This window comes from Homalodisca vitripennis, chromosome 2 (assembly GCF_021130785.1).
Source record: "Homalodisca vitripennis isolate AUS2020 chromosome 2, UT_GWSS_2.1, whole genome shotgun sequence".
Classification (NCBI taxonomy): Eukaryota; Metazoa; Arthropoda; class Insecta; order Hemiptera; family Cicadellidae; genus Homalodisca; species Homalodisca vitripennis.
This window is the reverse complement of record NC_060208.1, coordinates 232,482,231-232,496,857: the sequence shown is the minus strand read 5'-3', so window position 1 is coordinate 232,496,857 and position 14,627 is coordinate 232,482,231. Positions and strand designations below refer to the sequence as shown.

The 14,627-nt window shown below is 32.2% G+C and overlaps 1 protein-coding gene across 1 annotated transcript in view; it reads left to right on the top strand.

Moving 5' to 3' along the window:
- LOC124355483 (lachesin-like) overlaps positions 1–14,627 on the top strand; it is a 222,714-nt gene that overhangs the window by 141,655 nt on the left and 66,432 nt on the right. The window contains exon 2 of the mRNA XM_046806635.1: positions 14,200–14,306. Coding sequence (XP_046662591.1) covers positions 14,200–14,306 — 107 coding nt within the window. The remainder of the gene's footprint in view (positions 1–14,199; positions 14,307–14,627) is intronic.

The window sequence follows — 14,627 nt, the reverse complement described above, 5'->3', positions numbered from 1 at the left end:
ACATTTTTCAGGCAAAGCGTGAAAACCTTACACGTAAATACTACACATTAATACCTCCTTTTTATGCAAATCTCTGACATTTCGTCATATTAGGAGATGATCTACAAGGAGTCAGGAGAAATTGAATTGAATATTGATATTTCTATAAAACCGTAAATCATATTTTTAATTTTCACAGTGAAGTGAGCGATTTAAACTTTCCTATAGATTAAGTCGGTTTTGAAATAATAATTGTGGCAAGATAAAACGGACACCCTGTATATAGCAAACTCTCACAATACAATCTGCCGTGATTTTATCAACAGAGTTTAAATGTAAATAAATTACAGCCAAACTTCCAGGAAGCTCTGGTAATGTTTGAGAAATGAGCCTTCGCATTCAAGAAGAGTGTGTAACAAGTAAGGATCATTTACAACATAAAATATTCACAGTTTCTAATTGCAAGAACGCTGGGAAGAGCGCCTCTTCAACCCTGATGTTCTGTAGGTGGATTCCCTCACGCTGTGTTTGGCTTCACTTTAAGCCATTGTCTGAGCTTCGCGTTTCCGTGGACGGAATCAGACTGAAAACAATTTATTTCCATAGATGATCTTTACGGAAATATATTTCCATCTAAACAGTTCAAATCAACAGAAGGCGTTATATATCCACCTTGTATAATCTGTATCTTAACACGCTAAAGTAAACTTTTGTTGTTAAGGGTATTATTTACGTTATTTTCAAATCGAATAAAATAAATTGACAAAATAAGATTGGTAAATAGGCCTGTAATTGTATCAATTTATCAAACGCTTTGAGAATTTATTTATATTTTTACTACATGAATATTTAAATTGTGTCACACTCTTAATTAAACGGGACTGTTTTGTTTTGTTTTTTTCATAAAATTTTATTGTTTTAAAGCGTATTAAATAAATCTGGATATCTAGGTTGGAAGACTTTATGGTATGGGACCTAATTAAAACCACATCAAGAGAGAAAACAAACACAACCTATATAATGTTAAATCAACAATGCAGTGTTTTGTGCAGTGTTTACGAATTACTGTACAGAAACTAATTACTGTTAGAATTGTGTGGTTTTTTTACTCCGCCTATATTTTCATCGCTAATGTATTAATCTAAGAGCTTTAAGAGTACGTGTTCTTTATATCACACAATGCTGTACTCTATTAAGTCGTACCTTGAACTAATATTTTATTTTTTAATCTTGATCTTAGATTCCAGTAATAGGTGTACTTAGCAGTTCTTATATACCAGAATGTGTATTTAGAAACACTTTTCTCTGTGCATAAAAGATGCCATATGAATTACAATTTAATATCGATTAAGATTTTAATCAATAAAACTTCATTGTTTTACTGTCTCTAACTGGAAACCTGTAAAACAAGGAGTTATCAAATATTAGTAAAATAACGTTTGCTACACGAAGCAGAAGCTTTTCAATGTCCATCTCGCAGGATGAAATGCAGCCAAGTTGAAATTCCAAGAGCTTTTAAATATTACAGCCACCTAGATTACTCGGGGAGGCAGGTAGGAAACACAGGGGTAAAGAAACAAGTGGTTTTCTAACTGTTGCGGAGTCAGATATACCGCGATACATTCATTATGTAGGCCTGTTAATTTTGCTTCCCTTCGCCAGTAATTTGGCCTCCCCGCAGCGCAAATAATAGCGCTTTTTAACGTGAATACAGATTTTTGATTATTGTAAATGTGCAATAAACTATTTTAAACAGCACAATTTTAGTGTAGTGAATATTGAACAATATTTTTATATTACTTTTCACACCAAAATTTAATTAGTTAAATGTTTATAGTATACTGCGTTCAATAATATTAGTAAAAACATACAGTTAAATAAGTTGTTAAAAAAGTGGTCTTCATGATTTGAAAATATTTGATTGTGAAAAATATTCATAATTAGAAAACGTGTGAAAGCAATAAAAATATTTACTAGGGAATACTGATTAATTTAAATACGTATATGTAAAAATAATAATATGTGTAAATAAAACAAACAAAAAGTTGGGAATTTTTAGTATCTAAGCAATGAAGTACACAATAATGTGTGTTGTTTAAAAAAAACGCATAAACAGTCCAAAAAGTAGTTGGGTGCGTACTAACAATGAGTTTAAAAAGAGGTGTCTCCCTTAGTTCTACGACATAAGGCGTAAAAGTATTTAAATTGTTCTTAGAGGACAAACAACTCAAGATGTTTGCCTGTGCAGTCGGCTATTAATGCCCTGTTACTGAACTTATAGATCATGATTGTCTCTCAATATGGATACATATAATGATTGTTATTATCTTAGGACGAATTAAAAAATAAAATATTTATTTACAATTTTCCATTGTCAGGTAGACAATCAGTTATTGTCAAAATAAAAACAGTATTTTACTGTAAGGAGTTAGAAAGAACACAAAGACTTTATTAAGTAGCATAAAGAGAATTTAAGGCTTCGTGCAGGGTACGGAAAAAGAAATTAACAGGACTCGGTTACAATGGAAGGTTTCTAAAATCGACATTTAGCGCAGTTGTTCCATCAACACGGGTTCCTTTTGAGCCAGTAATAATCCAAGCTTTTGTAACGAAAATTAGTTTTTTAATTTTTATAGTAAACATAATAACATGTTGATAAAATGAGTGTAATTTATCTTATTAATAGCCAGTTTAGGATATATTTAATAAGGGAAAATACTGAAGTGGCAGGTCCGAAATTGTAGCCCTTTAATTATTATTCCTACAATGTAATTCTTGAATGCATTACGTCATATAACGATGTTGGCGGGAATTTAAAAAACATGCACACACACACACACACACACACACACACACACATATATTTATATATTTGAATTATTGTTAATTCGGTTAGTAAGATTATTATATACTGTATTACAAGTTATATTTAATAAAATATAGTAGCCTTGAAATAATAAATCAAAGGTAGCATATTAACATCAATATACGTATAACAAAAATTAAATAAATAAATAAAAACAGTAAACGTCCTCTTCCATATATTAATGAATATTGTCTTAGCTCGTACTCTGAAAGCTCTCGGGTTACGTCCCAGGGAGGTCCAATCTATAGCAGTCAAGGTATATACTCGTAATATACGTCACAGCTGCCATAGCTGGAGATGCGGTTTAGAATAGTAAAAATAAATCAAACATAAACAGTAAACACATAAACAAATTAGTACACGTTACATTATAGTATGTAGTTTAGTTGGTGGAATATTCATACAATTTTTGTGGACTTTATAAATTTAAAGCGTATTGAATTGACCACTTCTTTTGGCGAGCTATGAATGTTTTGACGAGGAAAAATGTTTTATATATATTTTGTATTGTCCAAACCAATACTATAAGCTTGTGTCAATAATACATTTTTCTTTTCTATGTAGTATAAAATTTCAATAAAAAGCCTATTTTTGATTTTTTCACATTAATTTACTTAAAAGAATATTGTACTACAGTAATACAGTTTGTTTTATGGGAATTTTTAATTTTTTAAAAGTTTGCTCGTTTTAACGTATAAATCCATTAATAAAAATGAATTAACAAAGAAAAAATTGCTTTAATATTTTGGTTGAAAAATTATAAATTTTTTGGAGATTTTGATCCTTTTTGCGATCTTTAATTCGGAATTCCGATTACTACAGAATGTGTCTCTAAGAAACCAACAGTTTTCCGAAAGGGTCGATTTATGTCTACCGAGTACCAAAAGGTTTGCTATATGAAGCCAAGATAGTAATGAGTTGATTTCTAAACCCTAAAGATAATTTAAATGAAATAATATGAAGAGACAATTGATAAACAGTTTTTGGTACGATGGTGTATTTAGTTTACTTCAATTTATATGCATAACTTTAAAAGCTAGTCCAAGAGATAACTATAATTATTACGTTTTAATGAACGCAATTTTTAGTTCATAGTTATTATTAATAATTTTGTGAATAAAAAAATGGGAAACTCAAAAACTATTTGAAAATTACTAAAATAATATTTTACTTACAATATGAAAGATGGTGACACAAAAATTTACTCCCACAATGACTGTACAGTTGCACTTAATAGCTCAGATAAAAATTCTAATGTTATATAAATAATGTTGTAAATATAACACAACATTGATACGTATATAGCAAATACCGGGTTGTCTATGTTCTTCATGTATCTATGTAAATTTTCATGCAAACGGTATTAATCTGCGATAAAACCCATGAAGTACACTAATACACTAATGAGCATTCAAATTGGAATACCGAAATTGAAACGGCATATCTGATTTTCCTAAAATACGAAACTCTGAAAGCTGGAAACACCTCAGCTGCTGAGCTTCCAAACCCCCAGGCACTCGCATAATACGTTCGCTTATTGTATCAAAAACCTTGTTGCACCAACACTCGCGATACAGTGATTTGCCACTGAACACATGGAGCTGCCAATGTTTAGCATTCTGTAATTGCATCAGTTGAATGAGAGACTGGTTAATTAAATGGTTTATTTAGGATACGGTTTGAACAGAATCAGCAATGAAGTAGTGATTGAAATCAGCAGCAATAACGGTAAATTAGCCAATCTGATAGCACCTGATACGGTCTAAAGGTGCTATTGAAAGATGTAAATATATATTGATCTGCGATAAGGTTTAAATATTTGAGAAAATTGTGAGGGAAAATATTAATGTGATGTTGAGCTGGCCCCAGCGTACATTTAAGCCAATCAATCTGGCCCGGAGAGTGCTGGTCGTAATCTTTGTGATAATTGGAAATCGTGAGAGCTGAGGTATGAATGGGCTTGGTAACGGTGCCGGTCTTAGCTGCCAGCATCAGGAACCAATTAAAGGTATACGAATATGTTGGATTTTCAAGGACTAGCTGTCACTTTCCACGTACGGCATCCATTTTAAATTATTCTTAAGCGTGTCCTACTGATTTATTAAATAGATGATATGTTTTTAATAAAATGCTTTTCTATAAAACTATTTTTCAAAGATATTGACACGTATGCAAACTAATTGAAATGAATTCCCAGAATGTTACGTATCAAGTATTGGCTATCCAGGCTTGCTGCACTAATCTGAAGCAACACTTTATTTCCAGCGTCTGCTTTTAGTGATTATTAATTGAGATTAAGTCCGCAAAGACCCCCTATTTCAGTTTACCAGTTAAAATTCATCTAAGTTGAAAAGTATTCGAACAGAAAATATGGTTGTAGATTTTAAATTTCTGTAACTGTTTTAAGAGACGCAAAAAAATAAGGTAAACTGCAATTTAAACGATTTCCAAAACAAATGGTTGTGAATAAATATCTAATAAAATTTTGCTATGCAAATCAGATTGTAGTAGGACATCTAATACTAATAAAATATTAAAACTAAATTAACCCTTAATAAAAACTTTAAGTCAACAAAATACTGATTTCTCCATTAAAAAGGTTTTAACAAACATTTTTGTCTCTTAAAGTTTTTATTTAAACCCACTCGTTTTTATAGAGTTTAAATTAAAAATTAAACTAATTAAAAGAAAATGAAAATGATCTTACTTTAAAATTAAAAAAAAATTAAAATTGTTTCTCTTACAGGGAATCATATGTTTTCTTTTAATCATTACTAGCAGTTACCCGTGGTTTCGTGCACTCTATTTTGTAGGTTTTGCGTTTCTATGAGCACTTTAGGTTCGAGTGAATCATATTTCAGAGGCAAATGTTGGGTTTGCTTTTTTGCCACGATTAAGAAGATATGTTAGAAAGTGGATAATTATGGACATTATAATTTACATTGGTCTTAGTACTTTTTGTGTTCCATAGTTGATTTTATATTGTTTCCCGATAAAGAATATGTACATAGTAACACACAAAAAGAATCTTTTTCAAGACTCTATAAAATAAATACGAAAAAATTAAAACCCCAAAAAAATAATAAATTTAGAACAAGCATGTCAAATTGTCACAAAATAAAAATTTCCTTACGGATTGAATCTTCGATAATGAATTTAAACCATCTGACACTTATTAAATCTTTAAAACCACAGTTTGAACATCTTTTTTAAAATTTAAAAAATATTATATATATACTGAGATATTTCTGGTGCTCAGAGTTTACTCTGTTGGTCTGATCAAGAAGATACATACATAAGCAAGTCTGAGAAGCCTACCTCTGTCAAAAGATAACTGAGATGGGTTTTATAACGGTCTTTACATTTGTAGTAAGAGGTAGATATTACCTTTGAATTTGATATCTGCATTATAGTACTGAACAAGTGATGCATAATTAATATTAGCTAAACCGTACAGTTAAAAGTACATTTTACAAAACCCTTAAAGTTAATTATTTACAAATAGTGTTAATTAAAACTATTTAAACTTATGATTGTGTTGTCATACAAAAATGATACTCACAACAGTTAAATAAATTTAAGAGGCTTTATCACTGAATAGCATTTATTTGCTCTAATGCATTTCTTATGGTATTTTAATAAGATAAGGTACTGAGAGAAAGGATATGGGAGAGTATGAGAAAGAGAGGATTGCGTGAGGGAATAGTAGAAAGAATAAAGAACCTGTACGGCATATGTAAAAACAGGGTAAGAATTGAAGAAAAATATACAGATACTTTTAAAACAGAGAGAGGAGTAAGGCAGGGAAGCATATTGTCACCTTTCCTTTTCAATATTATAATGGATGAAATTATTCTAGAAGTACAAGGAAACAGAGGAGCAGAAGAACTTAAGACAATAGCATATGCGGATGACATAATGATATGGGAAAATAGGGAAGAAGAGTTAGAACGAGAGTTAAACAAATGGGCAAAAGTGGCGAAGAAATATGGTTTAGAGATGAACATACAAAAATGTAAAGTAATGAAAGTAGAGAGAAGGGATGGAAATAACAAAGACGTGGTAGTTGAAGGAAAAAGACTTGAAAAGGTGAAGGAATTCTGTTATTTAGGAAGTATCATAACAGATAGGGGCACAATAAGAGAAGAGATAGGAAACAGAATATGGAAGAGTGGAAAGTTTTTCAATATGGTGAAGAAGATTGTGTGGAGTTGGAACATTGGGAAAGAATCAAAAGTATTGATGTATAAATCTTATTTCCAACCAATTTTATTATATGGAGCAGAGACGTGGACGTGGACTAAAAATGATTTAAGCAGATTGCAAGCTGCAGAAATGAGATTTTTTAAGAGGGATAGAGAAGACTACAAGAAGAGATAGAATAAGGAACGAAATAACCAGAGAAAGATTGAAGGTAGTTTCACTGCAAGAGACAATGGAAGGAAGAAGAATACAGTGGATGGGGCATGTGAAGAGGATGGGAGATAATAGAATGCCTAGAATAGCACTGGAGAAGGAGGAAGGAGGAAGAAGACCAAGAGGAAGACCGAGAGGAAGATGGGAGGACCAAGTGTGGAAAGACATAGAGAGATGGGGACTACAGAAAATACAGGTGGATGAACAGGAGACCTGGAAGGATAGACTAAAGTAGAGGAGGCTGTGTACGACGACGACCCGTGAGAACGGAAACGTCTGACGATGATGATGATGATGGTATTTTAGTAGCTGTACACACATAAAATAGATAAAATGATATTTTACTGCTGAAGAGACCAGTGAAAGGTAGCGAGGGACACTATTATATTTTGATATAATGGATTATGCAATAAAAGATACTTTACATTTCAAAAAACGTCTGTGCATAATAATTTGAACAAAATCCGAAATTTTCTATATCAGTACGTCTAAGTTCTCTATCCTGAGCATGTTTCTCTGTTTCCTTCGTGGTAAAGTTGATAGAAGAGGGTTTGAACTGTACTTTACCATTAACTACAAGAACACATAAGGTCACGTTTTGTTTGTTCTATATACTGGAATATGTAGCTAATGTCTTCACTTTCATCTTTAATTGCTTACTTTATATTTAAACATGATGTTTTTTGCTTTATGCTTTGTACGAAAAGTATCAAGATAACATACGTCATCTGTTAAAATAGTGACAACATCAGAAATCCTAGTGCGTGCTGGTTGGTTGAGAGTATTACGTAATTTAAAATATGTGTATAAGATAGAAAATATGTTATTTAAAAATTTTGAACAAATAAAGGCATATTGAAAAAAGTGGTAGATTTATATTGAAAACTGCTTCAAAGAGTTTTAATATGGTCAATAATGTTGATGTAAGAAAAGTTGCAAACATCTTCTGGAAGTTACCCAACAAAAATCTCTACCCAGTCCTGCCAATTTTGGTATAAAGAAACGGCATTACATTCTTGGAGTAAATTTAGCTTTAAAATACTCGTAGAAATAGCATTTATGCCTTTTGGTTAATATTGCTGCATTACTCGGAACAACGACAAATTGAGTGTGAATGTATCTCCATACTGAACGGCGGCAGCAGCGAGGTGTGATATTAAAACTGTATTTCCCACCAATATTGTAGTCTAGCAAAACCATCTGGATGCTCCGCAGCTTCCATTGCCTCATGCGGTGTCGCCAAATGATTATTCGCAGGGAACGTGGTTCATTTACTGGAATGGGAATGGTTCGTCGTTCCCTTGCCAAATGGTGTTACTGTATTACTTGAGCATGACGAGTCCCGTTTATGTCTCAAGGAGCTGCAACAGCATTTTCTATTATTAACTAACTGCAAAGTACAAAGGGTTGAATAGATTTGTACTAATAATGATATATAAGTTTACAAAATGTTATAGCAAAAGTTATAGGAACTTCCTTGCAGGGATCAACTACTTTTTTAAATACTGTTACGAATACTGTTACTGTTAATATTACGAATACTATGTACTTTGGGTCTGTATATGTGCTTTATATTGAAACCTAAATAATATGAGAGAAATTGGAGGTGAATATTGATTAATTACCATTACATAGTTTAAATTCTAGGCGCTTCCAATTGGCTGAGTATTAACGATCAGAAATATTGAGTTCAATGATTGTGTATGTCACTCTACGGCATTTGGCTTAGTGTTAGTGAATATGTTTCCATTAGTATATGGGTAAACGTAATAACAGCGAAAAAATCATAGAATAAAAAAATTTGAAAGCAAACGGAATTTAATTATATGAGATTTTAACATGTAAAATTGTGGTGAATTGGTTGGAAAGACGTTCGTCACAATAAGTCGGGCTCTTCGATTCTCCGTTGTATCAAATTATTTGCATACAGACAATATAGATTCGATAATTCCAGTTCGATAATCCTGCATGATCTTGGAATTTGGTTTAGCGTTAACAAAGAGACAATAATAAACTTAGCTATAAGCATGAAATATTTTGATATTGTTCACTTCGATAAGGTATCATTAAAGGTTCTGGGAAAACAATATTTTGTGCGTCTTTATTCGTATGTGTGTATGTTTTCCACTGGATATTTCAAAAACAAAGTAAGCTATGTATGAACTTAAATTTAGGCAGTTACCATAATTTAAAAATATGCAACGTTACGAGTGGTAAAATCTGCCTTCATAAAGAACAACTAAGTGAGGTAAAGACAGTATATTAGTAGACAAGATTGTAGTTTCATAAGAATTGTTTACTATTGATTGTGTTCAAAACCCCACTTTAATTGGACGATTAAAACAAAATCCTAAAGAATTCTCCATTACAAGCCTAACAGGCTTTCATACGCTTACTTAACAAATACATTTCTATGGAGCAGTAAAAGCAAATTTATAGGAGTTAATAAATTAAAATATATATAAAAATGTATATATTATAATATTATTGAAATTATCATACAAGTATATTCGAAACATTATGAAAATATTATTGATATATAATTATAGATAAATCTTAGCCCTCTATGAAGATAATAGATACACTACAGAACTGGGGACTATTTGAATGTTTGATAGTTTGGGAGTACACACTATCCATGTTCCCACTCGTGTTTCACGAATAGTATAGGTAAAAGTACTTCTATGACTGTAGTAATTTGCTAACTTTTAGAGATGAAATACTAATTCATTAGTTTTTTGTTAAAAAATTAGAAAACCAAATTCTTGAAAACCTATTGATTTTACATAGGACTATATCTTATTAAGTTTATACACTTATTTGGTGAAAAAGAAAAAAATATTGTCATTTTTTACCCTTTATAAAAGATAAATAACTCTTTATATTAGAGTGTAAAATGAGGTGTGAAAAATATAATTAACAATTTGAAACAACTATGGATATGTTTTTATGTAATTTCATATGTTTTTTACTCTTTCCATATGAAGCTCAGTCTTTCCATCAAAACACAATTGTAGGATATTTTGGCCTAAAACAAATTCATATTTCCCAAGTGTTCGAAACTCTTCCTCCTCTTTCCCAAGTAAGAAAATAAGCAAAATTACTAATTTCGATATTTATTTAACATAAAATAGTATTAGTTCGAATAAAGCCGAATATTAATATTTTCAGTAGTTGCTGACTTTGTTTGTATGTATTCATTACTTATATCTTATAAAATGGTGTGGTTAATCGTTAACGAGTACCGGTACCTTTATTGTTAATTATATTTTTGTTATAATATAATGTTTATGCGAGAAACGGTTTGTCCAAAAGAAAGTCAATCATGAGAATTATTTCATATTTTACCTCCAATTATTGACCATTATTATTATGGTATAGCAAATACAATTTCAATATTAATGTTGGCATTTAAAGATTTATCGCATACTTTTTACGCCTGGTTATTTAGCATATATATAGAACAAACTTTATAAAAGGTACATCCAACATAAAAGGTACTATATAGTACATATTCTTACTTCGTATAGTCTATTATTTTACAGTTCTTCTGTGTTTTATCTAGTTAATATTGTAAAAGTCGTAGAATTTAAATCACAGACGAAGCAATTACAATTTTTAAAGATATATGCCAACGTAATACATATTCCACTTAATGTTTATGACATTACCAAGTACTATTTTTGTTTGTGAATAATTATATAGGCAATATAATAAAGATAAAACAGCCTAATTTGACATAAAATAGCTTTGTTAAATGGGAATATAAGATGAAAGTTTAAATAGTATTCGAGAAAAAACGGTCTATCAAACTAAAACCAATTCCAAGTTTAATTATAATGAATTCGATTTTCATTCCAAGCAGGTTTACACCGTGTACAGGTATGTGCCATGCATGACGCTTGTTGATGTTTGCGCACAAACGAAGCGGTACAAGACGACAGACCCGGCGCGGCGGACGGTCCACTGAAACATTCACAGCTGTTAGAGCGGAACCGAGCTGTTCGCGCCAATTTGACCGTCCTTAGGGGAGAAGTTCCATTTCCTTTGATATATTCCACTAGTAATGGACGGCGCTCCTAGGCCACCCGCCCGGCGATTACACCCTGCCGCCGACACTACCCTTGACTTATAGCTCGCTCCCACTTTTGCTCTTGCAGTTCTGTACTCTATCCTTGTCTCCACATTATCGTTACTTTTACACTGTAAATATATAGTGTTGGTAAACGGCCGTTCGTTTGAAACTCTAGATTAGCTTTATTATTTCCCAGCTGTCGCAGGGTAATAATGAATTTATTATTATTATTAAATAATAATAATTATTAAAATAGTAACATTATTTATTATATTTTCTGTTTTTTTCTATTATCCTCTACTTAGTAAATGGTTTAGAGTGTACAACGTTATTTTGCATGAATATAATTGATTTTATTGGAACGGTTTCTTAGTTCTCACTCAATGAATTTAACTTTTTATAATTTTTACACGATTTTTTTATGAAATAAGCAAAATGTAGCATTAATGTGAGGCTACAACAAGATCAACAATACATTTAGAATGGAATAGAATAGAAACATTTTTTATTTCCAAAAACATATACACATAGATATTAGATTTATTTACATTTGATAAATAGTAAATTACCCTTTTACTATACCTACTAAGTGGCGATAAAATAAAACAATTTAATTTTAAATACAGTAGTTGGATAAATATTATTTATATAATTTAAGTAAACTATTTATTACATATTAACATGTATTCTAAAATGGAAATTAGCCTACATGGGCAAGCAGCCTGTGCGTAGGCTAGAGTCGTACTCAAAAGTTTTTGACTGATTGGTTGTAGTGGATCAATTAATACGTTTTTTCTTGGAACAAACTAATTGGTATTTCGCAATATGTTGCATTTAAACGGCGTCCAAACTAATTTCCTTTCAACCTCACAATTTCAACCCGACTACAATTGTTCTGCCATATTGTTATACAATATTCCCACAATGTACTGACTTGCGTGTTATTTCATTATTATAGAAACAATAATATTGCCACAAGTTTAAAAAGGAAACATATGTTCATCGTACACCAGGGAGTTCAGCGCGGCACTACTTCGGAAACCTCGTTCACAAAGGGCATCTAGACCCATGCATAGCACCACTTAGAATACAACGAGAACAAAGGCCTAGGCCTGTGAGAGCGACCGCGACCGGAGCATGCCATGTTTAGATCGATTCCGAAAACGGTGCAAATTCTAACCAAATTCGAGAACAAGAAACTGGAGCCCGGACCATATCTCCAGAACGGCTCCGACGGTACACGACTTCTAACGAATTTGAGAAAGAGGCCATCGAGACCCAAGACGTACTTTGCCAAAAAGAGAACAAAGTGCGAGACTTTTGTGAGTGACCGCGACCGGACATCTCCAAAACAGCTCCGACTGCACGTAGTGATGGGCGGTATATAACGTAATTGGGCCATATTGTACGAATATTGTAGTGTATATTGTTATTGGGTGGTATTACCGCGATAACGTGTTACCAGTAACAACCTGTTATTTAAATAACAGCTGTACTGAATGATTTGTCGTCAGTAATCTGGTTACTGAGTAACAGCCGAGGCTATTATCGCGCTAGCAATGACGTTATGAACAGACCAGTTCTGCTAGCGCTTCCCTGGTATTACGTTACTGATAAACTAATAAGGTAGTAGCGTGAAGTGATGGTGCAGGAAGGACAGGGAATAAATTATCAGATAGAAATAAATAATAAGAAATAAATAAAATATAATTATCAAAATATAAACGTAGACTTGTTTTTTGAAAAATGAAAGGAAACCAAACTTATTAGTCATTTAAGTGTTCGTTCTTAGTTATCATATAGTTTATAAGTAGTCTACTAAATCTAAATGTTACATTTTAGTGAGTTAGTTAAGTTTCTATATACCAAAAATAATTGTATTGTGCATTGAAAAATTTAAATATACCGTTTATAATTAGTATATATCAAAGTAGTCTAACAATATAAATATCACAGGTAGATTTAGTTTGAATCAGTTTTCTTGCAACTTAATAACGTCAGTTCAGTAACAGCGTGATGATAATATCGAGCGTGGTCGGCTAGTAACTTATTACAGGAACGTGATACTAACTAACGGCGTCACTATAGTAATAGGTTATTGACACATAACGGTATTTTACATCTCTAACGGTACGAATGACTGCTCGGGCGTCTAAGTACGAGAAAAGGGGCATCGAAACCCTTCTGGATGCGGAGGACAGACAGACGGGACCACGTTGTGTCCACCAATGAGAGGCGGCCGTTACATCGGTCGATAAGCTGAATTGTCACTGGATAAGCTCAACAGTTTATTAATTGGCATAGGAATACCCTGAACTTTTTCCATTGATATCAAATAGTAGTATTCTAGATAATAAACTAAACCCTTTTCTAACTGTACATCAATTCTTCTTATTCCCCGCCATCGAACCTCAACTTACAACAAATCATTTGTCGTTACTGCTTGTCGAGCTTGGAATTCCCTTCCTAACCATATTAAGTCAGTAGGGAGTCGAAATCGGTTTGCAGCTTTACTGAAAGCTAAATTGCTAGAAACGATGTCAGCGATGGGTTAGTTGGGGTAGGTTTTGGAGGACGGATAGGGTGATAGTGAATGTGTGTATGAATTTTTTTGTATGAATGTATGTGTGCTAAATTCTTAAAGACACCTTTATTATACAATCTTGTTTTATTTTAAATGTACAGTAGTAGTTTTATTTGACTTAAGTTCTATATTATTATATTAGGGTTAATTGTAAGACAGGGCCTTATGGCCCTAAATTCGCCCTTTTGTATACGTATAATACAAATAAAGTCATTTGAATTTGAATTTGAAAATTTTATTAACTAAACTCATTAACTAAATTTTTTATTTTTGTTGCAGCCCTGACGGATGGACCACGATTCGTGGAGCCTATCCCCAACGTGACGGTGGTGCTGGGGAGGGACGCCAACTTACCATGTGTCGTAGAAAACCTTGGCACCCACAAGGTGATTAGTGTTAACAGTTTTTAACATAATTTGTGTATTATGTCATATCTGGGCATGTTTCCCCTTAAAATCAGCATTAAAGTGACTAAAATGATTGTTATATATGGTTTACGATACGAATAGGTGTGTTTGTAGCGTTTAACAGCATTAGTTTAAACTGACACAGTCAACGGGTTTGACAGTATAGTTTTGCAAGCAACTGACGCTCAATGGGTGTAGATCAATTAAAAACTTTGTGTAGAAGTTAGACATTGCACTACAAAACGATATATTTTTCATTATAATATAAACAATGCGTGAAAATATATGATTAAAACAAAA